The sequence below is a fragment of the Juglans microcarpa x Juglans regia genome, chromosome 5S, assembly GCF_004785595.1.
Source record: "Juglans microcarpa x Juglans regia isolate MS1-56 chromosome 5S, Jm3101_v1.0, whole genome shotgun sequence".
Taxonomy (NCBI): domain Eukaryota; kingdom Viridiplantae; phylum Streptophyta; class Magnoliopsida; order Fagales; family Juglandaceae; genus Juglans; species Juglans microcarpa x Juglans regia.
Window position 1 is genome coordinate 31,462,783 of NC_054603.1, and position 24,885 is coordinate 31,487,667.

Genomic DNA, 24,885 nt, shown 5'->3' on the forward strand with positions numbered 1-24,885 from the left:
CGGGATAAAAACATATTAATGCAACCAACATGCATTCATACGACAAAATCCACTTAGCCATAAAATATCATTTTTCCTCAAAAATGATTATTTCCAACACACGCCAAAATTTCATTTTGGCCAAAAAACATAGTCTGTTATTTTCCCAGAAAATGATTCACACAAAACAAACCAATTATCGGACACTGTAGGCGGGAATCGCAGGCGGGACTCTACCACCGTCCCTGCTTACCACCATCCCTATCGGGTGCACCGTAGGTGGGAATCGCAGGCGGGATTCTGCCACCATTCTTGCTTACCACCATCCCTACAGTTCCTTTCCACGCAATGAATATTTATCACACACAATGAATACTTATTAGAGCACTGTAGGCGGGAATCACAGGCGGGACTATACCACCATCCCTGCTTACCACCATCCCTACCGTGTGCACCATAGGTGAGAATCACAGGCGGGACACAACCACCATCCCTGCTTATCACCATTCCTATCGCGTGCACCGTAGGCAGGAATCACAGGCGGGACTCTACCACTGTCCCTGCTTACCACCATCCCTACAGTCTCTTTCTTTTTTCTCAAACCAGTCAATTCAGTCGTTTCAACACACCCAAAAATCATTTCTCACATGAAAACCCAATTTTCAAATAAACACATGAACATGTATGCAATCATGCGAAAACTCAGTTTTCAGTTACAAACATGAACATGCGTGCAAATGCAGTGAACAAAACACGACACCAATATCCAACAACCAACAATGTCAACACAATCCAATTACAAACCAAACATACAATCAACTCCGTCCGCAATCCATCCGACTCCCGAACTCCTCGGACTCAGTCCGGCATAACCAACCAGTTCACAGTAATATGTGTCAGTGCAAAAATACATTTAAATCACGAAAGTTTTTTGGAAAAATACTTACAGTGCTATATTATAATTTCCGAATGATCACGGAGTTGCAAAAGGTAGCGGTTCAGCAACAAAACAGTGTAAAATACACTGTGTTCGTGGGTCTCAAAAACTCACTTTCCAACGGAGACAAACTAAGACCCGAAATTGATAGGGTAGGGCTTAGAGAGGTCGGTGAAACCAATGGTGGTGGTGGTTTGCCGTGGGTGGCGGCGCAAAGGGTGGTTTTAAAGCCAAAAAGTCTGAAACGGAGATGAGCTTGGTTGTGCTTCACCGGTGACGGATCGAAGCCGGGGTTAGGTCCATTGGGTTGCCAAGAGGTCGGGGATGAAGTGGTGAAGAGATGGTGGCCGAAGGTGGCGCGACGGCGGTGCGCGAAGGAAAAGAAGGCCGCGGTTGGGTGTTGCGCGTGGAGGCTGTCGGCGGCGAGATAGGGGCTGGGTTTTGGGAGGTGAGGTCGTCGGCTGGTGGGGAGGTGAATGGAAGGGGCGGTGTCGGTCACCGGCGGTTCACGGCGGCGGGTTGGGTGGAGAAGAAATCGGACGGGGGGAGAGAGAGAGAGAGAGAGCGTCGCGCGGGAGGGGGGAAAACTGGGAAAGAAAAAGAAAAAAGAGAAAGGAAAGAAAAGAAAAAGGGAAAAAGAAAAATGGAGGGAAAGAAATGAGGTCAAATCCTCACATCTTAGGTCACAAAAAATGATCCAACGAAAATGATTTTAAAACAACAAATCAATTAAAATAATTTAAACGTAATGATACAATGAAAATAAAATAATTAAATCCCACAATCAATTAATTTAAAAAGAAGAACAATTTAAATGTACAACAATAAATAAATATTAAGAAAACATAACAATTTAATTTTCACAATTTAAAGATCATAAAATAACCCATTTAAAATATCCGATAATTATAAAATAAGAGAATAAATTTTTGAATTATTAAAAATAATATTTTAATAAAAATACACTAAAATACGAGATGTTACATTACCAACAAGGTGTCATGAAATGTTTGAATGTCACACGATTTCTATAAATAGTATAAAAACTTGTGATAACTTTTTAAAATGATGATTTTATAGAGTTAGAAAATAGTGGAACCATTCTAAAAGTTGTTAAGATGTGAAGATTTTTAACAGAAGTTTTGATATATGATTTAATAAATAAATAAATAAATCTTGTTTAAATTAAGAAAAACTCAAACTCACCCACTCCGTTGTAAATTTTTTTTATTTTTTAAAACCTTAAAAAAATTGTTTGGAAGATAGTTTTAATTAAAGTTTAGGGTTTTGAAAAATCTTGAGGAGTTTTAAAACATGAATTTGTCTTTGCTTATTCCATTTACATACAATGTGATTATCAATATATTATTTATATAATAATAAAATAATATTAATTTATTTTTTTTTAATTTTTAATTATTATATTTTATTATATTTTACCATTCTACTAATTATATGTTAATTAGTTATAATATTATAGCTCTAAAAAAACTGTTGCAACCAAATCTTGGTAAGAAGTAAGGAATAAAATATTTTTTATTCATTTTGGCCATGCTACAGTAATTATCAAATTTGACCCATAACACCAAATTATTATAGCAAAAATTATCCCTTTTTATATTTGCATAATCTAATGCAATACATTTTGAGACTCCATTAATTAACCAAACTCCTCATTGGATTTGCATAATCTAATGAAAGTGCTCCAAGATCCATTGAAAATGCTTGAAGTTAAAAAAAAAAATAAAAATAGAGATAGTTTATGTAAGATTTAAAAATGTGATAAGTTCTACTGAAATTTGTTTGGAAAAGATATTTACGATAATGTCGAAATTTTGCAAAAATTATTAAAATCTAAAATAAATTTAAGTTTAATAACGAAGTGAGATAGATGATCGGTTAACTCAATGAGAAACAAAATGGGGTTGAGCAGTGCACTCGACCACGTGTAAATACTTAATATGTCTATTTTACTTAATTTATTTTTAAAATTTAAAATTTAAATTTTATAATTTTGAGCATATTAATAATTTACAAAAAAAATAAATAAATAAATTTTTTATAAATGTTTTTCAACCCATTTGAAAAGGAAAATGCTAATATACTTCCCAGCTTCATCCTTATTTTGATTGATCGTGTATTTAAATTTGTTTACTTATAATGTATTCGTATATTTTTTATTTTTAAAAAATAAAAATAAAATATAAAATTAATACCAGTAAAGACGGCAGCTGTGCACCACACTATCATCACTCTTTTGAAAATAAAACGTCTTCAGATGTTTGGACTCGTTCAAGGAAATTTTGAGAAATTGCCGGCTACCAAACATCCCCGCACCAGGATTGCTGTCGAATAAAAAAGAATACGGCTACTTGGGAAAGCAAAACCAACGAGCCCACTGGAACGTGTGAAAGACGAGAGGAAAAACCATGGAAAACCTGAACTTTCTAATGTTCCGCTACCCCCTTCTTTTACATGAGCCGAAACTTGGGTTTCTTCGAGATTGTACATTTCATAGGGCCTTCAGGGCGGTAGCAGAAACGGATGCAACAACGGATAATGATCAACATCATGCGGAGGTTCATTGGAGGAAGATTTGCTGGATCAACGAGGCTCATGTCAACCTCAAGCAGGGCCCTTGGTTGGTGGGACCATGTGAAACCAGCTCCTAAGGACCCCATCATTGGTGTCACGGAGGCTTTTCTTGCTGACACCAACCCCAACAAGATCAATCTTGGAGTGGTACAAAGTTTCTTCCTTCATCGAGGCTTTTGCTGATGGGAATTCCCTTTTTCCGAGTTGATTCATCTGTTATTGTTTATAATTTCAGGGAGCTTACAGGGATGATGAGGGGAAACCAGTTGTTCTGCAATGTGTTCGATATGCGGAGTCAAAGATTGCTGGTTGTGAGTACCTGTGAGTTATGATTGTTCGGTGTTCTTTGTTTGAGCTTAATTTTCTTGTTTCCTTTTCTTTCCAAGAATATATACTTGGAGGGTTCGTTCCGAGGACACTTGTTCGAACAACACGATAAAAATTACACCGATCTAATTAAGTGCCTAAATTATAGATACTGGTGGTTCACTTGATCAATGTTCTAACGGCCAAATTTTTTTGTGAGATTTATTTGGTTAGGGAGTCAAATGCTACTGAAGTGGGTTCAAAGTTGGTCGAGGAGAGTGTGAAACTGGCTTATGGAAAACATGCCCATCTCATAAAGGACGGGAGGGTTGCTGGAATTCAAGCGCTCTCTGGTACTAGTGCCTGTCGACTGTTTGCTGAGTTGCAGAGGCGTTTCTATCCCGAATCACCAATTTATTTGCCTGATTTTACTTGGTCCAAGTAAGTTTGTTCTGTAACACTTCTAATTCTTCTAATGCATACGGTAGTAATTTAAGGATTTTTTTGTTTTAATTGTTAAATTTCAATCCCGTGCGTTGCATAGCCATCACAATATATGGAGAGATGCCCATGTTCCAGAAAGAAGCTTCCGCTACTACCATCCCATTTCAAAGGGCTTAAACTTTGCAGCTCTAATGGATGATGTCAAGGTTAGAGCCTACCTTGCATTGTTAGTCCCGGGGTTGAGGATGATCTTTATAGTGGGCTTCCATTTAGAAAGACAATTTTCATGGATAATTTATTTCCATCAATCAGATAGACAGTTAATACGGATTTTTTTTTCTTTTGCATTAAAATGCTCTAAGAGAAATTTTCTATTTAAAATGATAACGCTCCTTGGACGTAGAATTCTCATAATTTATTCAACAAAACAATGCACTTCTCTTGATCGAGAGGCATGCATGAGGCCTTCAATTGTCTGCTTTATACACCTCATACGGTGATTGAATGACATAAATAATAGGCTGTCTTTGGTATATTAAGTTTGGTGATTTTTATAGAATGCCCCGGATGGTTCTTTTTTCTTGCTTCATCCTTGTGCTCACAACCCAACTGGGGTTGACCCAACTGAAGAACAATGGAGGGAAATCTCAAACAAGTTTAAGGTAATTGTTAAATGTACCATTTACCTCAATGTTCTGTGTCTCCAATCCTTGTCAATTATCTTTAGTCTTGGCCTCAAATCATTTTTCAGGTAAAGAATCACTTTCCCTTCTTTGACATGGCTTACCAAGGCTTTGCAAGTGGAGATCTTGATACGGATGCCCTGCCAATCCGGATTTTTCTTGAAGATGGACATCTAATAGGCTGTGCTCAATCCTTTGCCAAAAACATGGTATTACATGGACATCGAGTTGGTTGTCTCAGGTAAGCAAAGATGCGCATGGATTCTGGAAAGTATGCATGAATTTGTCAATAGCTAGACTAAAAAGATGCCAGAATGACTTTAGCTATGGGCGGTATTTATAACATGCTTTTGAGAACTTACAACATCAGGAGAAGACTGATCAATGCACCCCTTTGCCATACCCATATCTATTGTATCCTTAGGTGGGCAGGCAGTGCTATGCCAATGTAATACAAAGCTAACAAGGTCAAGAGCTCAACCAACCCAATCTGTCCTTTGTGGAGTTTACTACTGATCTTTCCCTTTTTCTTTCCCCTCTTTAAATTTTAGTGTCCTATGTGATGATGTGAAGCAAGCAGTTGCAGTTAAAAGTCAACTGCAGCAGATTGCCAGGGCAATATACAGCAATCCTCCTGTTCACGGTATATTGTTGGTCTCGACAATCTTGAGTGATCCACAGACCAAGGTCCTCTGGTCCAAAGAGGTGAAGGTAGTATATACTTTTCTTGTCTTTTCTGTAGTCTATTTTCTTATCTCTTCCTTTTTGAGTTCGGAGAATTTGATATACCTTCAATGTTATCCTGTCATCATAAGGTCATGGCAAATCGTATTAAACAAATGCGGATTACTCTGTGTGAAACTCTCGAGGAGATGGGTGGTCCTCTCAGCTGGGAGCACATAACTAACCAGGTGTGTGGGTGTGCAGGAACGCGCACGCTCAGGGCCATTATTTGGTTTTTTTTTTAATCACTGCAGTTTGACTAGTATGATGTCATGAGCAAAATACTTGACCAGTTGAGCACCACTTGTAAACCCTCTAATGTATTTTGCTGCAGGTTGGGATGTTTTGCTTGTCTGGCTTAACACCTGATGAGATTGATCGGCTAGTAAGGGAATTCCATGTATACATTACTCCAGATGGACGTATGAGGTATATTTCTTTCAGTTTAGTGAGGAAATTTATTTTTAATTAAGATTTTTACATGTGTACATATTCCTTTTTGCTTTTGGTACTGTTGTATTTAGTCAATTGTAATTGTACATTTCCATTGGCAGCATGGCGGGTGTAAACACAAGTAATGTGAATTACTTGGCAAATGCGATACATGAAGTTACGACATATGAACGAGAAGCAGGAACTATGATCAGTGGCAGCAGTCTCTAGTATCTCATTTATACCACATGGGCCCATACAGTCTATGTGATGTTGCTTACTACAAATGTTCAGGTACAAAAGAGGAAAGCCCCATGAAATTGCATCATAGCGGCTATAGCAAAACTATTACACATATATTGTCTAGGGTTACAGTGAAATAGATGAAATTGCTTGCTTCTTGTTCTAGAGGCAGGTGGAAACATGGAATATTTACGGATAAGAGAAGTACTGGTACTCTATTATGAGGTGTTTAAGCCATTCTTTGGATTGTAATGACCAGATTGAGTAGTTGGTACAAAAGTATGAGCCTCAAATCCAGTGACTTAAGTTTTTAGGTTAAGGTGTTGCCCCCAAGGTATAACATCTTAACTCTCAATGACCCAAGATCTTATCACGTTTGCATTCAGATTCTAGCTAGAACATTCATTGTGTGGATCATAGATCCACGGATTGTATCATGGATTGTTTTGAGTCCCCACGTATGATATGATATAAGTATATATACTTGAGAAGAGAGTTCTTGCTCCTAAAGCAGTTGTGGTAGCCTTGATATGTAAGTCGTGGCAGAGGTTGAACTCCAAATCTTAGTAGAACTCCTAGCTATTATGTGGCCAGAAAATTTATTTAGCCAGAAACTCCGGTTCAGGTTTACTAATTTGCTGTTTCTCTCCTGAATTTTGTTGGAGGAAAATGCTAGTTGAACAGATAAAAGTGCTCGATTAAATTTTTTATTTTTTACTTAATGATTAAGTAAGTGACTATTAGTGAATTAATATTTTTTTATTTTAAAAAAATGTTTAAAAATATATTAAAATGATTAAAATAAAAGAAGAAATTTTTTAAAAAAAATGTATTTACACTTATCGGTCGAGCTGCCCGGTTAAATTATAGTAGCACGGTCCTTTGTTGAATCCGCTGAATGTCTTGTTGAATCTCTTGAAGGTGAATAGATTTTTTTTATATATTTCTATATAAATATATAGCGTCAGATTTCGTTATTTGTGTCTAAAATACTACCATACAAATGATGGCCCTACGCGCACATGGAACAACTTGTTTCTTGCTGCCATTCCTTCTTGGCACGTCTCAGGGGGACACGAAACGGCCAATTATGGACCATTCTCTATTTATAGAGTTAGTCTATATACAGTCATTTGGATATTGTTCATACAGTTATATTTTAAAATAATTTAAAATTAAAATAATATCTTTTTTAAAATAATTTTTTTTTTCTTTTTACCCTTATTCAACAATAGGAATGTACATACAATCCCTCACTCAGATTGTGAATAGAATTTCTCCTCTATATATGTGAAATTCGAAACTTATAACACAGCAGCATCACGTGCCTTGAACAGATTCTGAAGTTGATCAGCTTTGTTTTTTTTTTTTCAAAATTCAAAAATGGAATAAATGGGTAGATGAATTTGGGTGGGTTACATATCCATGTTGTTCTATTATGTTACGTCCATGAAAATCTGCAGGGTGGTTGAATTGAACCAATTGTATTCGCGTAATAAAAAAGGAAAGAAAAAGAGAGAGAGAAAATACACGCACATACAGCCTTTTCCCTTCAGAAAAAGAGACAAACTTTCAATACGTGACGAAGACAAAACAGAAGCGAAAGATACCCAACAATATAAATAGGCAGAATTAAATGTGTTGATGGAAACCTCTACCCGTCTTTCCTCTTTGCAATTAATAACCAGGGACAGAAAAAGACGAATAGACACGTCCAACGGTCATGTTTTCCAATAAACTCCTCCAATCAATCCTAAAGCTGTTCTTCAGGTAAAGCAAGTACGCACAACTAGACGGGGGGTGTTTATTGAGGTCTACTCCTACCCCCTCCTACTTTTTGTATCTTTGGCCTCATAATTTACTGTATGGATTATTTTATAAAAAAGTCGTTAAATCTATTTTATAATAAAAATAATTTTAAAATCTGATGTATCATATTAAATAACATTACTTTGTAAGTTTATTTTTGTATAATATTTTTTAGCTAAAGTATTTTCATTTTCAAAAATAAAAAATACTACTTACACCACAAGATCATGCTATTACTGTTGGCCGGCCAGCTTGACAAGAGCAAATTTTACTAGCCTCGGATGGATGATGTTGAAATATCAGATGCACGTTTGTCCACGGTAATGAACAGTGAGCAGTACTTCATTTGCATGCAATTGTTGATTTGATGGACTGATCAAATTAACATTGTAAGGGACACGGCCCACATGATGATCATATGAACGAGAAAATCATGGATTGCATTCCCTCTTATTTCTAAACACCAACAACTTAAAATCAGGAAAATACAAATTAGCTAGCCATATTCTGATCATTGATTTCAAGAAGAATAAGAACAACATGATCAAGGACAAGCTTTGTTGATACATTACATGGTTTAGATACATTTTAATTGGGACCCAACTTTTTATTTTATTTCAGATAGATATGATAATAAACAAGGTTTACCAACATACATTTCAGAATGTTTAGGCAGTTTAGATAACTAGCTAGTTACCACAATGGAACAAATGAGGCAACCTAACCAAGACAAGTATGTCGGCAGCGCCTACATCCATTTCTTACAACCGGTAGCAGCCTCGAAGCCCACCGCCGGCACTGGCCAGTACCTTACCGATGCCAAAACACAAAGTTGAAGTTGGTGAACGAATGGTCCCGTCATCATGATCATCCCTGGAATCGAAGGATGAGCTTTGGCTTGAAAACCGCTTCCTAATTCCCTTGAGCTTTATAGTAATAAGTGGAGAAAACAATGATGAATCCGATGATGATGAGAATGATGCTGAAGTGAGCGACGGAGACGCATTGGTTTTTCTAAGATTTATTTTTGGGAATAAAGCGTAAAAGAGATTGGATCTTGAGTTGTTCTTCTTGACGGATTTTTTATTGGAACTGCAATAATAGGAAGGAGGGGGAGTGAGAGGGGGTACAAGCGCAGTGTCGGAAAGTGTATGATGTTTAGGGGTACCAGGGCGAGACTCCCACATGAAGGGAACAGCACCAGAAGCTCCTCCATAATACACCCTGAGAGAAGGGTTAGCCACGGAGCTTTCTTTGGATAAAGCCTTGGAGAAGATCAAGTTGTCATCTTGCCTTATTTGAAGGGACTTTTGGGAAAGCTCAGAGCTACCACTGAACATTTGGTCAGATTGATGGGATTTCTGAGTTCGGAAAGGAAATGAAGATGGGAGATGAAGACTGGCCTTGAGCTTTAGCCTAATATATTTTCGATTATATATATATATATAAGACTACCACATGACAAGGAAGTCACGGTACTGAGTAGTGAATATACATTACATACATACATATATGTGTGTATATATATACATTGATGTGTTATATATATATATATATATATATACACACACACACATGGAAGTTGATTATGGACTACATGATGAAGTCGCACAACAATTTGATGTAGTACTCTGTCCACAATCATTAGGTCTGGTTTGAATTCAAGAAACACTCTAACTCATCTCATCTCATTTCATTTTATCATTACAATTTTTTTAAATTTTTATATAAAATATAATAAATAATTCAATTTTTTCAAATATCAAAACAATAATAATATGAAAAAATAATACTATAATAATATTTTATTCAACTCATCTAAAATCATTTCAACTCATCTCATCTTATCTCACTATCCAAACCAGGCCTGATTGATCATTTCTTGCGTGTATATTTTATTGTTGAGAGAAATTTTAGTCCCTAGTTGTGCATCATGTACACCTTCCTACCTTTAAGCTTGTTCACTATTCTCTTGTGCTCGATCGTAAAGTAAATTAAAGTTCAAAACAATGGAGGCCACAATTTCTGCCAGAGTCCCGAAATTAATGAAAGATCAACGATTCTCCGAATTAAATAGAATAAGTTGAAAGCTATAGAAAAAGAACAACAGAAAATTAAACTCTCAAACTATCAATGATCGACATTTTGTAACATAATGATCAACTAAAATTATGATCACCAAAAGTAATATCTATCTAACCCCGATTTGAAATATAAGTAGGATTTATGCTCTTGCTAAGATATGATCCCCATTAAGATATATAAATAAAAAGTAAGTGACGTAACATGATTAAAAAATAAATTCTAGGTATGTAATGTTCAAACTAATATGTACTTGCTACATGTTATCCGATCATAATATATATGCATCTTTCACGACTTAATTTACACGGTATTGATCATAAAGAAATGTCATGCATTTGCATGGTCTCAAATTAAGGGCCATCTGATGCAGATTCGAAAAAGTTATAGTAAATGGCTTAAAAGAAATAGACTAACTGGATGGTTGTTATGGATAGATTTGAGCAGCATTAAATTGATGGGGATCGAGGAAGTGACCTACCCATATTACATAATGGCCGTGGTCCTCGACTCTGTGAATGTATGTATGTTCTCAACTGCATGGGATGTGCCACGCTATGAATTATAAGTATGCAAGGGGCCCCTTCGGCATGAACTGATATATATATATATATATATATATATGTATATACATGCATGTGTGTTTGGATGTATGCTTTGAAAATAGAGTGACAACTATATATGGGAATTTAATTGGAGTTTCTAGCTAGAATATATATATATGATGTCTATGGTCGAATTTTTAAAATTTAGTCATTATTAGTTTTTTTTTATTATTATTATTAAGTATGACTTGTCGTATTAGTGTACAACTTTACAAGATATATATATATATATACTATTAATTATAAATATTCTTCTTGTACTGGTATTAAATGTAGACGTGACCAAATCAGAGCTATTAATTTGACCCCAAAAAAAGATCATGTGGCTAAATTATAAGAATTCTATATATCTTCAAGTTGTTCTAAATAATTTAAAAAATTAAGATCCTAATGATCATAAATTGGGACAACCACCACGTCCCGATAGACAAGAAACATCATATATCAATATAAAATTGGATCAAAAGACATACTCGATCGATAACAACACACAATTATAAAATTGGAAAAGACATTCGATATCAAGAGTCAATAATTCGAAAATAAGTAGATATTAATGATCATCAAACGGAGACAAATGGACTGGAAAATGTGGTGTTATGTCAATAAAATTGGATACGAGTAAGGCTCATGATAGGGTGGAGTGAAGATTTCTTGAAAAGATTTTGTTAAAGTTGGGATTTGATCCACATTGGGTGGCACTAGTTTTGTCATGTATATCCTCCGTTTCTTATCAAATTTTAATAAATGGTATGTCTTCCTCTTCATTTGTACCATCACGGGGATATGACAAGTTGACCCTTTATTACTCTATTTGTTTGTTTTGTGTGCTAAAGGCTTCTCTGCCCTTCTCCAAGATGCAGTAAATAGAAGAGTTGTTTCGAGAATAAAAATCTGCAATGATGCACTAGTAATTAGTCATTTGTTGTTTGCAGACGATAGTTTATTGTTTTGCAAAGCCACTGTATTTGAAAATGAGTCTAAATGAGGATGTTACAAGCTTATGAATAAGCTTTGGGTCAGCAATCAAATTTAGATAAAGCTGAATTGTTGTTTAAGTAGAAATGTGGACCCAAGAGAAGTTGCAGCTATTAAAGATATACGGAGTGTGACCTTTGTACAAGCACATGATCACTACTTGGGTTTGCCCTCCTTTGTGGGACGTTCAAAAACAGAAAATTTTCAAAAAGTTTTTCCCTTTGTTGCAGCAGCATCAATTTTAACGACTCCTTTTAATTTATGGGCAGTGGATAAGTTGATTTGGGGTGAATATAAGAGTGGACAAGATATTGTAAAATCTGGATATCATTTTGGGTTGAGATTAAAATATAGTGCTGAACAAAGAGAAAATACAGACTCAAACAGGAGTCCACTCTACTAGAAAAAATTGTGGCATTTAGCGTTACCTCCAAAAGTACAAAACTTTGCATGGAGGGCTAGTAAAAAAGCCTCCCAACGAAGGTGAACTTATTGAAGATAGGTGTTTTGTCATATGGGTGGTGTGGTATTTGCCATATACAACTTGAAGACTAGTTTCATGCCTTATGCCTACATTCAAAGGTAAACTAGATTTGGGAAACTCGAGGTAGACAAGTGTTACCTTTTTTTGATAATGCAAATTGCTTTGATGGGCTAGTTTGGGTTTTGATGGAAGCTAATATGTAGTTGGTCTCATTATTCATTACTATACTTGGGGTGTGTGAAAATTTAGAAATCAAAGTTTGTTTGAGCAAACATCTGATTCACTTGAAGTGTGTGTTGATAATTGTATTGATTATGTAGCAAGTTATAATAGTATTAAGCAATCTAGAGAAGTGATGACACAAGAAAAGATCTTGGTATGGAAACCAGCTCCTCCCATATGTTAGGTTAAAATGAATTTTGATGGGGCTCTTAATTTGTAGAGAGAGTGGAGCTGCTAGTGTGGGGGAATTTTTCGAGATGATAAAGGGGCTGTGTTATTTGCCTTAAGTAGGAAGGAGGTTGGGGATTTTTTCATGGATGATATTGAAGCACTAGCAGTAGTGTTAAGAGGTTTACAACTGACCCTTCACTTGGGGTATTCGAGGTTACAATTGGAAGGGAATTCTATGACTGTTGTTGATGCCATAAAATCCCAGGATAGAAACTTACAACTCAGGGGCCTTTGATCATGGAGATTCAACGCATTTTTCACTGTTTTTAGATGGTTGAAGTCCATCATGTAGGAAGACAAAGAAATGAAGCCGCACACCTTCTTGCTCAACATGCCAAATGGATTGTGGATACCAATCAATGGTGGCACTCTTGTCCAGATTTTATATCTTTCAGGGTGATACTAGATTATGTTTTGTTGTAAATGTTTTGATGTTTACTCTGATTTGGGATGGACTCTGTATTGTATTTATGTGAGTTGGTTAATGTATGAAGTTCAATTTTATCAAAAAAAAGTAGATAATGATCATGTTGTAAAAGAAAACAAAAAAAAAAAAAAAAACTTCTTAGAAAAAATAATAACCTGACAAATTAATAAGCTAGCTAGCTTATTAATGGTACAGTCTTAATATATTATATATATATATATATATATATATATATATATATCATGTGTGAGTTCCTGAGTTCTGCATGCATGCAGGATACTCTATATACATGAGTTTGATTATAGTGTCATTAATTATAGGTACTCGACATAAGTCTATAACTCGACATACGTCTATGACTTTGAAGGGTAACTATATATATGGTATATATAAAAGGAATCATCGATCGATTCAACACTTCTGATCTCCAATTACCAGTTTAATATTGCGTACTGGGGTTACCCGTACGTAATGGTATATATATATTAGGGTGAAAAACCGACCTCCCAGTTTGGTTTTGTGCACAAACCAAAACCGACCGAAACTGATATTTTGGGGAAGAAAACTGGTCGTATAAGGGATAAAACCGGCCGGTACGGTTGCTGGCCAGTTTACAATCGGTTTGACGGTTTGTTGGAAATCAGTTGTCTCTTAAAAAAAAAATTGCCCAAAGTAGCCATTCAATCCAACCAGACAATCACAAAATTCAAAAATCTAGAAAATAGAAATTGTAAACAACAAAATCATCTAACAATCCAAGAAATCGTAAACAACAGAATCATCTAAGAATCCAAGAAAATAGTAAACAACAGAATCATCGATCAAGAAAATAGAAATAACACTAGACAAAAAAAAAAATTATCTAGAGAGTGGAGAGGACGAAATGAGGGGGACGGCTGAGGAAGCTGTCGATGCCGATGCTGCTGGAGAGTGGAGACTAGAGTGGAGGGCAAGGGCTTGAAATGGAGGGACGTGGAGGGTTGCACTGCTGCGGACGCTGGAAGGATGAGTCGCTGCACCGTTGGAGACTGAGAGCAATGAGAGGACTGAGTGCTGAGGGTTGGAAAGGACGAAATAAGGAGACTGAGAGCAGGGTGGTTTAAACCCTAGGTAGAAATGGCGTCATTCCCCTTTTTTTTTTTTTTTTTTAACTGCATAAGCAAAACGACGCCTGGAAATGGCGTCATTTTAGAATGGATTATATATATATATATATATATATATATATGTATATATATATATATAATGGTTTAAGACGTCGGCCGGTTCAGCGATTTTCTACTAGTTTGAATCAAGACCGAACCAGCCAATGTCGGTTTTGATAAAATTCCACCATTTGATGACCGGTTCCCTGTCGATTTTGACTAGTTCCGAGATCGGCCGGCCAGTCTGAATCAATCTCGATTAGTCCTTCAGTTTCTTGTACAGCCCTAATATATATATATGGAAAAATCTAATTGTAAGCGATTCTGCGCACTAATACGCGCACTCATTCAATATGATTGGTTAAAAAGTAGATTTTATTGAAAACAGTATTAATTTGAATTTAGAATATGAAGGCAACAATATTAGTATGTAGATTGGTTCATAAACTTACTTCTATATAGTAAAACTCTATATATATATACACACACACCCACACATTATTAGACTAAGTCTAGATCATTTAAGATAGCCAACAAATACAGACTATATATCTATATTTCATATATATGATTAACGTAGTAGGTCTGCTACCGGGCAAAGATATGATAATGCTTGGTACGTACTAGTTTGGGAGCGAATAGGGAAGTAGCTTCGTACGTACGTACAGGCCGCATAGATATTAATATTAATGTAAGAATTTGGTGAAGTTATTGTTCAAGTATTACTTATGCATGCATTATATATGCATCCATGCCGCCACCCCTCACTTCTTAATTAATATCATTCAATTATATATATATATATATATGCATGCATGCATATTATAATTGGCCATGCGCATCATATTGTAACGTACATGCTCGCTCACACATCTTGGAATCACCAGACCAGCTTCTTCATGATCTTCTTCTTCCTTCTCTTAAATTGATCTCTCATTCTCATGTCTGGCCCATTAGGGTCACTGGGCTTCAACCTTGAGGAGCGATTGGACGACCCTTTTTGCATTGAGTGATCGTGAGTTTAGTTTATCATTCTTTCTCCTTTAGGCCCAACCATTACTCAATGGGGTTTTGGGTGATGAGCCTATTTGTGTAATTTTACTTATTTATTTTAAAGTAATTATCTCTTTGTTAATTTTTAGTATTTTTGTTTTTTAAAAAGATTTTAAAAGTATCATCCTATAATTTGTTCTACATGAAAAATGAGTGCAACATCAATATTCTTCTAAATAAACATTAAGTTTACATTTGGATACTGAAGTGATCTTAGATAATTTGTAAATAGTAATAAAAAAAAGAATAATAATGACAAAATAGTAAATAATTTATGAATAATAATCATCTGTTTATTAATAATAATGAAAACATTTTAGATTATTTTACTTGAAAAAATCTACTTATCATGTACACATAATTTTTTTAAAAATGAAAAAAAAAGAAGTGAAGAAATTCTTAAATATTCGTTAGGCAAAACAGAATGAAAAATAATTTATACATAATATTTTATATAATTATATTTTAAATAAAAGATATTTTTATATAAAAATAACTTAATTTTATAAAAATATTCTATTTTATAATATTATTATATAATATATTACGTATATCCTTCCTCAAATAGAATTAGGCTTCGTTTGGAAGTATAAATCATATCAATTCATCTCAATTCATAATTATAATTTTTTTAATCTCAATATAAAATATAATAAACAATTCAACTTTCTCAAATTTCAAAATAATAATAATATTAAAAAATAATATTTTAATAATATTTTATCATCTCAACTCAATTCAATTCACTTTAATATTCAAACACAATAGTCAATAATAGGAAGTACTTTTTCCTAGAAAAGTGGTGCTTTCTTTTGACGCGCCCTCAAGCCCATGATATTTTTGAAAGGAGAGAAGAAGAGAAGCCCGTTAGACTGTGCCTGCACACACTGCCGTTGAAAAATCATTTCACTTGTGGGTCTCACTTTCAAAATATCAATGAATAGCCTCAATCTTCCCTCTTTCCCACCAAGGGCAAAAAGGCTTTCACTATTTTCCCCACTTAACCTCACAAAACTGCCGTAAAATCCCTCCACCACCATAGTCTTTTCCGTAAATCAGCTCGATTTACAAAATCCAACGTACACTAGGGATTGTTATGCTTTTGTATTCTTTGTTTCTTTTCCTCCGTGTCTCTGATTCTCTCTCTCTCTCTCATGGTGCCGAACATCAACATCATCATTATTCGACTGTGATCCCACCAACAACCTGATAAATTAGCCAGAGGGTTCAGTTTTTGCTCAAATTCTTTGTCGTTTTTCCCCCAACTCCGATGGCTGAAACCCTAGGAACTACTGGCGGTTTCAAAGCGGGACCGGGATCTACCACCGGACTGTCGGCTTCGGGTGGGAAAGTAGGTGGAACAATGTGTAGGAGTGGTGATGTGAAGAAGGGCAGTTTCAGGTCGGAGATCGATACTTCGGCGCCGTTTGAGTCAGTGAAGCAGGCAGTGAGTCGATTCGGTGGACTCGGTTACTGGAAACCCCACAACATCAAGTTCTCTGATGCCGAGGTTCTCTCTCTCTCTCTCTCTCTCTCTCTCTCTCTCTTTTCTTAGAAATCTCTTGATTTTTGCATGTAACAAAGAGTAGTTTTTTATGACTTGAAAAGAAAAGCCTGGAACTTGAGGGTAATTGGATGCTATTGCTTCTTCAGAGCTCTTGATTTTGCAACAGATTAAGTATATTCTTAATCTCATGGTAAGAGTAGAGCAACCTGTGTCTATAGTTTGTCTAAAAGTGTAGTGGTCCTATATGATACAAATTTAAGTTTCCTTCTTGCTACTTTTTGGTTTTAGTTCCTTGCTGCAATTAGTGTTACCTTAGATTCAAACCCTATGCTGCGTGAGATGGGGGTAATTTAAGGAATAGAGTTCCATATGCTACCCCGTTAGCTATAAAATTTTACGATGATATTCACCTTCGTATGTGTGAAGGCTAGTTACCAAAAAAACAAAAAAAGTGGCTGTTCTGAATGGGACAGAGAGAAAAATGAGAATTCTAAGTGTCGTCGGCTAACCGTTAGAGAGAATTCATTTTTGTGTTAAAGAGCGCACATGGAAACTTCTGAAGAATCTGATCCAACATTGTGTGAACATCGTTCTGAACCTGCTATAATGGGTCTAACCTCTTTTTTGAAACATCAATGAGATTGTTTTCGAGTTCCTCTTACCTGCATCTTTCAAGCTGGTTTTTGATCAGTTACTCTGCCCAAAAGGCATTGCCTGGAACTATATGAATTGTCCAAACCATGTTCTTAAGATGTTGTCATGTTTGGTTAATGTCGCTTGTTAAATGCGTTGTTGCATAATAGGCTCAAATATCCATGGTCATCATTAGTGTCATGCCACATGAGTTCTTTCTTGCGAAGGGACGTTCATTTGAGCTGATGTTCTGAATCTGCAGCACTCCGAGCACTTGTTGCCAGAATTAGCTGGGTGGTAGCCCAACTTGTGTTTTTTTGTTCTCTTTTGGCCTGGAAATCTAGTTTATCTGGCTGCCGCATAGCATTGAAAGTCGGGCTGGGAAGCAGTTTGGTTTGTCAGATTCTGTTGGAATGGGCGTATACCATCCATTACACATTTAGCACCAGCTAACTCAACACTAGGCATGATACCTTATTTCTGTGCCTGCACGCTTTATGATACTTGATTATGTTGTGACAAGTTTTCTCTATTGGCAGCATGACGTGAAAGAGGTTGACATTGTGAAACTAGAGGAACAGGCAGCACAGTTGGAGAAGGACCTGACTGTAAAAGAGAGGGAAACACTGGATGTGTTGAAAGAACTGGAAGCTACCAAAACAATTGTTGAAGAATTGAAATCAAAGTTACAAAAGGAAGCATCTGAAATTAATGTGCCACTTGACACAAATATGGATGATAACAACATGAGTAATCCAGCAAAAGAGGGAGATAAGGGGAACCGTGTGAATCCAATTTCGGAAGGTTTGAGCTCATGCCCTTCTTCAGCACCAGGTTTTATCTTAATGGAACTCAAACAAGCTAAGTTGAATCTCACCAGGACTACTAATGATCTTGCTGACATTCGAGCTTCTGTTGGATCATTTAACAATAAATTAGAGAAGGAAAGGATATCTCTTGAAAAAACTCGTGAGAGGTTAACTCTCAATTCCTCAAAAATATCCTCTCTCGAGGAGGAGTTAAACCAAACAAGACTAAAGCTACAGTTGGCAAAAGATTCTGAAATGAAAGTTGGTTCTGATGAGGCTATAGATATTTCGAAGGAGCTCCAAAGATTGAGTTCTGAGGCAGAGCAATTTAAAAAAGTGGGAGAAGCTGCAAAATCAGAAGTTCTGAGAGCAGTTTCTGAGATTGAACGGACAAAAACTAAGATAAAAACAGCCGAAATCAGTTTGATTGCTGCCAGAAAAATGAAGGAAGCAGCTAGAGCAGCAGAAGCTGTTGCACTAGCAGATATCAAGGCTCTCGAGAACCCTGCAACCTCGTCTGGAAACTACTTGCAAAATTCTGACAGGGTAACACTTTCATTTGAGGAGTACTCTTCTCTGACCTGCAAAGCTAAACACGCTGAAGAACTTTCTAAGAGGAGAGTAATAGATGCTATGCTTCAAGTTGATGAAGCGAACGTATCAAAAACAGAAATCTTAAAAAGGGTGGAGGAAGCTACAGAGGAAGTCAAAACTAGTAAGGTGGCATTGGAAGAAGCTCTGAACAGAGTTGAAGCTGCAAACAGGGGGAAGCTAGCAGTTGAAGAGGCTCTTCGCAAATGGAGATCCGATCATGGCCAGAAAAGACGCTCTGTTCACAATTCTACCAAGTTTAAGAACCCTTGCCCATCACAGCATCGAAGAGAGTCGCATCTCCTTGATGTGAACGGGCTGAATCTGGCCAGTGATGGATCGACACCTGTGTTGAAGCCAACACTATCAATTGGACAAATACTTAGCAGGAAGCTGCTTGTGCCAGAAGAGTTTGGACCAGGGATGGTGGCAGAGAGAAGCTCTATGAAGCGAAAGGTATCACTGGGACAGATGCTTAGTAAACAACATGGTGATCTACCACCTTCTACTCTACCTTCTACTCGGAAGGCTGAGAGGGAGAATGGTCAGAAGCAGTTCTCTGCAAAGAGAAAGAAGTTTGGATTTGCTAAGTTCTCAATTCTTTTGGCAAAGCAAAGGAAGAAAAAGAAGCCAACCCCAAACTTGAGGTAAGGCAGCTAGTTAATCAAGATCCCAATCAAGAACTGACGACTTCTAATTTATGTTTTTGCTGTCCTTATTTCCTTGTAGTTCGTGGTTTAGAATTATGCTAATTGCTTGGTTCAGTATTGGGTGTCCCGGTCTGTACTTTGCCATATCATCCTCGTTATGCTCTGGTTGTAAAGCTGTTTGTTATCTATCAATTATTCTTGGCCATCTTTGTGGCTTATTAATGTGGATGTGTTCTATATTATGCCTAGTTAAATATGTGTTCGAAGTTGGACTTCGTTGCCCATGCAAAGTTCATCAAATCGTCGTCCGTGTGATTGCAGTAAAAAGGTTGGAACCACAGTTTTAATTCCACTGCGTCTATTATGAAAAAAATGTCATATTCTCTTAACCAAACTTAGAAGCAACGATTAGACCAAACTTAGCGATTCTCCAAAACCTCAAAGATTTTAAGTTTTAACCATCATATTGTCTTTTCGGAATCAGAAAGAAATCATATTAAATAGTTTTCTGCTGGCTACTATAACCATTTTCCATTATAAAATATTATTGTTCTTGGGTCCTATCCGATAAAGTTACCATTTAATGTTGACCGTTTCTCACGGAGGCTGTTCGTGAGAACGAGTCTCTTGCTTCCTTGAGTTTAGGAGCCCTTGAAGTGGTCCACTCTGACTTATTCATCACGTTCATCACGTTCATAAAACGTAGAAACTAATCCCATGAAAAACTCACGTAGCACCGAAGCTTGATGGAGGCTTCGGCTATAAATATTGTGTTTGGTCTCCATATTCACTCACTCAATTCCCTTCAGTCTTACACCATCTAAATAGAGTAGAGTAGAGTTTGGAAGTGCCAAACACCAGTGAGAAATGCAGCAAATCAGCGAAGAACATCAATGGCTGGAAGTACTGTTCTTGGCATTAAAACCTATCGATTCTTGTTTCGAAAATGTTATTCCGCATTATAGAATCATTTTGAGCTTACATTTGGTATCAGAGCCAAGTTTTATCTCTGGCTTGGTATTTAAAACAAATGCTATGTTCATCTCTGTTTTGGTCGAAATTTTGAGAAATTTTAAATTTTTATTTTTTGATGTTTTTTATTTGAAAGAAGTTTAGAAATCATTTAGAAATAGTTTTTCTAAACTTTCTGTGATTAAAAACATGTTTTTTGACGTGAAAATAGTCCTAGAAATTCAGTTCTGCGAGCTGTCTGGAAGTTGAAGACGACCAAAACGATATGTAGTTTTCGGCCTTATTGAAAACATGTCGTTTAGTGGGGAAGTCTGTCATTCAGTGTTGGTAAATGACACGTCGTTTTCAGTTTGGTGAAAACGACATGTGGTTTAGTTCGCAGACATTTGTTCAGTATAGAGATAAACGACATGTCGTTTCGTTGGACCAGCGTTCATTCAGTATAGCAAATAAATGACATGTTGTTTTCAGTTTTGGTAGAAACGACATGTTGTTTAGTTGAGTCTCAATTATTCCAAAGAGAGAAAAACGAGTCGTTTTTCAGTTTATAAAAACGACATGTCGTTTATGAGTCATATTTTCGTTTTATACAATGAAGGAAAACGACAAGTCGTTTTTCAGTTTTGGAAAAACATGTCGTTTTAATTGGTCAGTTTAAAAAAAAATTCCACTTTTATATATGGTCTGGAAAGTGGGTTTTTTGGGTGCATGCCCTTTATGCTTATAATTTTTTTTATTTGATGCAATTTGGATAATTGTTATGCAAAATTATTTATTATGCTCATATTTTTGCATGAATTGATTAAATTTGCTCTATATTGATACATGCAATTTTTGGATGAATATATAGTTAAAGGCATGTAATTAAATGTTATGCATAATATTATAGTTTTGATTGTGCAATATTTATACTTATATTATGAATATTTTGTGCATAATTATAACATGTTAGTATTAGTTAAAATTATGTAATTCATAATATTAAGCTAGTCTTATGCAATTTAATGTCTATTGATCCATATAATTTTATATTAATTAGAGAATAGCCACAACATCTTTAATTAAGTAAAATTATTATGATTGATTAGGATCACATAAAGAATATTAGACATTAATTATAATTAATATAATAAATTTTATCCCACAGGAATTTTTATTATATTTATATTATTAATTAGAATAAAATGTCAAGTTATTCATAAATTACCCACAGGAATTATGAATTTAGTAAAATAATTTGATAGTTTTATCATAAAAGTTTAATCTAAGATAGAATATACATCAAATCATAATATACCCTTTAGAATTATGAATTAAGTAAATAATTTGATAAAATTCTATCATAAAGATTACTTGAATCTACTTGAATTAAAAATTTAGCCCACAAGCAATTTTATGTCATTAGATTCAATTTTTAAGTATGATTTACATTGGTAAAACATGATATTTTTTTATTTATTTAGGCCTCAGTTTTAACGTAAGCATGTAATCTATAATTTTATGCAGTTGCACAACCTGCAAATTTTTCTGATATTCGTTATAATATCCCTGAACTTAAGAGAGATAACTATAAGGTCTGGAAGAAGATAATTCTTCTTCATTTAGAGTGGATGGACATAAATTATTCTATTAAGAAAGACAAACCACCACCAGTAACTGATACCAGCACTGCAGCGAACATCGCGCTTTATGAGCGATGGGAGAGATCTAATCGCCTCAGCATGATGTTTATTAAGACTAGAATTTCTGCTGGTATTCGTGGTTTTGTCGATCAGCATGAAAAGGTCAGAGACTTGCTAAAAGTCATTATGAACAATTTGTCACTTCTGACAAGGCACTAGCAAGCACCCTAATTATGAAGTTTTCATCCCTAAGGCTCACCAGTGTGAAAGGTGTGCGTGAGCAGATCATGCAAATGAGGGACAATGTGGTTCAATTGAAGAAACTCGATATTTAAATGTCGGAGTCTTTCCTGTGCACTACATCTTGAACACCCTCCCGCATCAATATGGACCCTTCAAAATCTCTTACAACACACATAAGGATAAATGGTCAATTAATAAACTCATGACCATGTGTATTCAAGAGGAAGGGAGACTGATGATGGAACAGAGTTAAAGTGCAATTCTGGCAACGCGTGGAAATGCCAAATCTCAAGCCAATCAGAAAGGAAAAGGCAAAATACCTCCCAAATGTGATATTAAGAAGGAATCCAGGTGTTTCTTTTGTAAAAAGAAGGGACACATGAAGAAGGAATGTGCCAAATTTCAGAAATGGCTTGCAGACAAAAGTAATCCAACCTCATTTGTTTGTTATGAATCTAATAGGTTAATGTCAATATTAACACATAGTGGATTGATTCTGGATCAACAATCCACATTTCAAATTCCTTGCAGGGTTTGCAAAACCTAAGGGAGCCAGTGGGAAGTGAGCAAAGCATCTTTTCAGGAAACAAGATGGGCTCGCATGTAGAAGCTATAGGAACTTGCTATTTAATTTTATCTAGTGGTTTTGTTTTAAAGTTAGAAAAAAACTTTTTATGTTCCAAGTTTCTCTAGAAACTTGATTTCAGTTTCAAGACTTGTACACTTTGAATATTCCACTTTAATTTTTCAAATTCATCATTCAGTTTATTTTATAAATCTGATTGTGTTAGGAATGGTACTTTGTCTGATGATCTTTACTGCATTAATTTACAAAATAATACCACTTATGATACAATGCATGTTCACACTGACACTAAAAGGTATGTTATTAATGAGGATTCCTCTAAATTATGGCACCGAAGATTAGATTATATCTCCGTAGATAGAATTAAAAGATTAGTAGATGAATGGGTACTTAATACTTTGAATTTTACTGATTTTGAGACTTGTGTGGACTGCATAAAGGGAAAGCAGACCAACAAGTCAAAGAAAGGTGCCAAAAGGAGTTCATACATATTAGAGATCATACATACTGATATATGTAGTCCAGACATGAACTCACATGTCAGAAATATTTCATCTCTTTTATAAATAATTCCTCACAATATATGTATCTCTACATGCTTCATAACAAGAACGAAGCATTAGATGCTTTTAAAATCTTTAAGGCTGAAGTAGAGAAACAATGCGGTAAACAAATTAAGATCGTGAGGAGGTGGAGAATATTATGGTAGATACACAGAGAATGGACAAGCATCTGGGCCATTTGCAAAGTTTATTCAAAAGCATGAGATTGTTGCCCAATACACCATACCTGGTTCACCGGACTAGAATGGTGTAGCAGAAAGAAGAAACCGCACATTAATGGACATAGTGCGGAGTATGCTTAGCAGCTCCAATCTTCCTAAATTCTTGTGGGTTGAAACACTTAAGACGACAGTGTATATATTAAACCGAGTTCCAACCAAGACTGTTCCTAAAACGCCATTTGAATTATGGAAAGGTTGGAAACCGAGTTTGCGACATATGCGCGTTTGGGGATGCCCGTCTGAGGTGAGAATTTATAATCCACAAGAGAAGAAACTAGACCCAAGGACCATTAGTGGGTATTTCATTGGATATGTTGAAAGGTCTAAGGGTTGCAAATTTTATTGTCCATCTCACAGTACTAGGATTGTGGAATCAAGAAATGCAAAGTTTCTTGAAAATGACTTGATCAGTGGGAGCGATCAAACTAAGAACATAATTTCTGAGAATGATCATTCAGAATCTCAACCTTTCACCTTAAGTGATAGATTGATTATTGTTTACAGTACCCCTAAAGTACAAACTGGTGTTGAACGATCAATCATTGAAATTCCAAAAACTGCTGACAACATTCCAGTAGATCAGGTAGTTTAAGAGTTACTAACAACTCTTGAACAACAAGTTGAACCACATACTTCTCAGGAAGATGATAGTACAACATTAAGAATATCTATTAGAGCAAGGAGATCAGCAATTCCTAATGATTATGTTGTGTATCTGTAAGAATTTGACTATAACATTGGAGCCGAAAATGATCCCGAGTTCTTTTCACAAGCCATGAGTTGTAAAGAATTAGAATTATGGTACAATGCCATGAAGGAAGAGATGAATTTTATGAAGAGTGATGCAGTCTGGGATCTTGTTGAGTTGCCTAACAGTTTAAAAGCCATTGGATGTAAATGGGTCTTTAAGACAAAGAAAGACTCATTGGGCAACATTGACAGATACAAGGCAAGTCTCGTTGCTAAGGGATTCACTCAAAAAGAAGGAATCGATTACACGGAGACTTTCTCTCCTGTATCTAAGAAAGATTCCTTGCGTGTTATTTTGGCATTGGTAGCCCATTTTGACTTAGAGTTGCAATAAATAGATGTGAAAACATCATTTCTCAA

General features: G+C 35.7%; 3 protein-coding genes across 5 annotated transcripts; 2 read left to right on the top strand and 1 right to left on the bottom strand.

Annotated features, from left to right (window-relative positions):
• The first annotated feature begins 3,178 nt into the window (after window positions 1–3,178).
• On the top strand, window positions 3,179–6,920 carry LOC121268485 (aspartate aminotransferase, mitochondrial-like). Of its 3 annotated transcripts, none has more exons than XM_041172794.1 (10): window positions 3,181–3,658; window positions 3,747–3,832; window positions 4,052–4,258; window positions 4,362–4,467; window positions 4,819–4,923; window positions 5,013–5,185; window positions 5,496–5,655; window positions 5,760–5,855; window positions 6,002–6,096; window positions 6,222–6,852. In XM_041172794.1, exons 1-10 carry the CDS (start codon window positions 3,461–3,463, stop codon window positions 6,328–6,330), a joined length of 1,335 nt encoding a protein of 444 aa, XP_041028728.1. In that variant the 5' UTR covers window positions 3,181–3,460; the 3' UTR covers window positions 6,331–6,852. The 3 variants fall into 3 exon arrangements, with proteins under 3 accessions (XP_041028729.1, XP_041028728.1, XP_041028730.1); XM_041172796.1 differs by having other exon boundaries at window positions 3,747–3,822; XM_041172795.1 differs by lacking the exon at window positions 5,760–5,855 and having other exon boundaries at window positions 3,179–3,658; window positions 6,222–6,920.
• Window positions 6,921–8,756: 1,836 nt separating this feature from the next.
• Window positions 8,757–9,592, bottom strand: LOC121266879. Its single transcript, XM_041170723.1, has one exon. It carries the CDS (start codon window positions 9,489–9,491, stop codon window positions 8,913–8,915), a length of 579 nt encoding a protein of 192 aa, XP_041026657.1. The 5' UTR covers window positions 9,492–9,592; the 3' UTR covers window positions 8,757–8,912.
• Window positions 9,593–16,511: 6,919 nt separating this feature from the next.
• On the top strand, window positions 16,512–19,790 carry LOC121267812 (WEB family protein At2g38370). The gene is made up of 2 exons (XM_041171877.1): window positions 16,512–16,888; window positions 18,058–19,790. Exons 1-2 carry the CDS (start codon window positions 16,649–16,651, stop codon window positions 19,567–19,569), a joined length of 1,752 nt encoding a protein of 583 aa, XP_041027811.1. The 5' UTR covers window positions 16,512–16,648; the 3' UTR covers window positions 19,570–19,790.
• The last annotated feature ends 5,095 nt before the right edge of the window (window positions 19,791–24,885 follow it).

Excerpts from the sequence above, each read along its gene's own strand:
- LOC121268485 (XM_041172794.1), top strand. The coding sequence starts at position 3,461 with ATGCAACAACGGATAATGATCAACATCATGCGGAGGTTCATTGGAGGA. Across the intron at positions 4,468-4,818 it reads CTCTAATGGATGATGTCAAG|AATGCCCCGGATGGTTCTTT; the intron begins GTTAGAGCCTAC and ends TGATTTTTATAG. Across the intron at positions 4,924-5,012 it reads AAATCTCAAACAAGTTTAAG|GTAAAGAATCACTTTCCCTT; the intron begins GTAATTGTTAAA and ends ATCATTTTTCAG.
- LOC121267812 (XM_041171877.1), top strand. The coding sequence starts at position 16,649 with ATGGCTGAAACCCTAGGAACTACTGGCGGTTTCAAAGCGGGACCGGGA. Across the intron at positions 16,889-18,057 it reads TCAAGTTCTCTGATGCCGAG|CATGACGTGAAAGAGGTTGA; the intron begins GTTCTCTCTCTC and ends CTCTATTGGCAG.
- LOC121266879 (XM_041170723.1), bottom strand. The coding sequence starts at position 9,491 with ATGTTCAGTGGTAGCTCTGAGCTTTCCCAAAAGTCCCTTCAAATAAGG.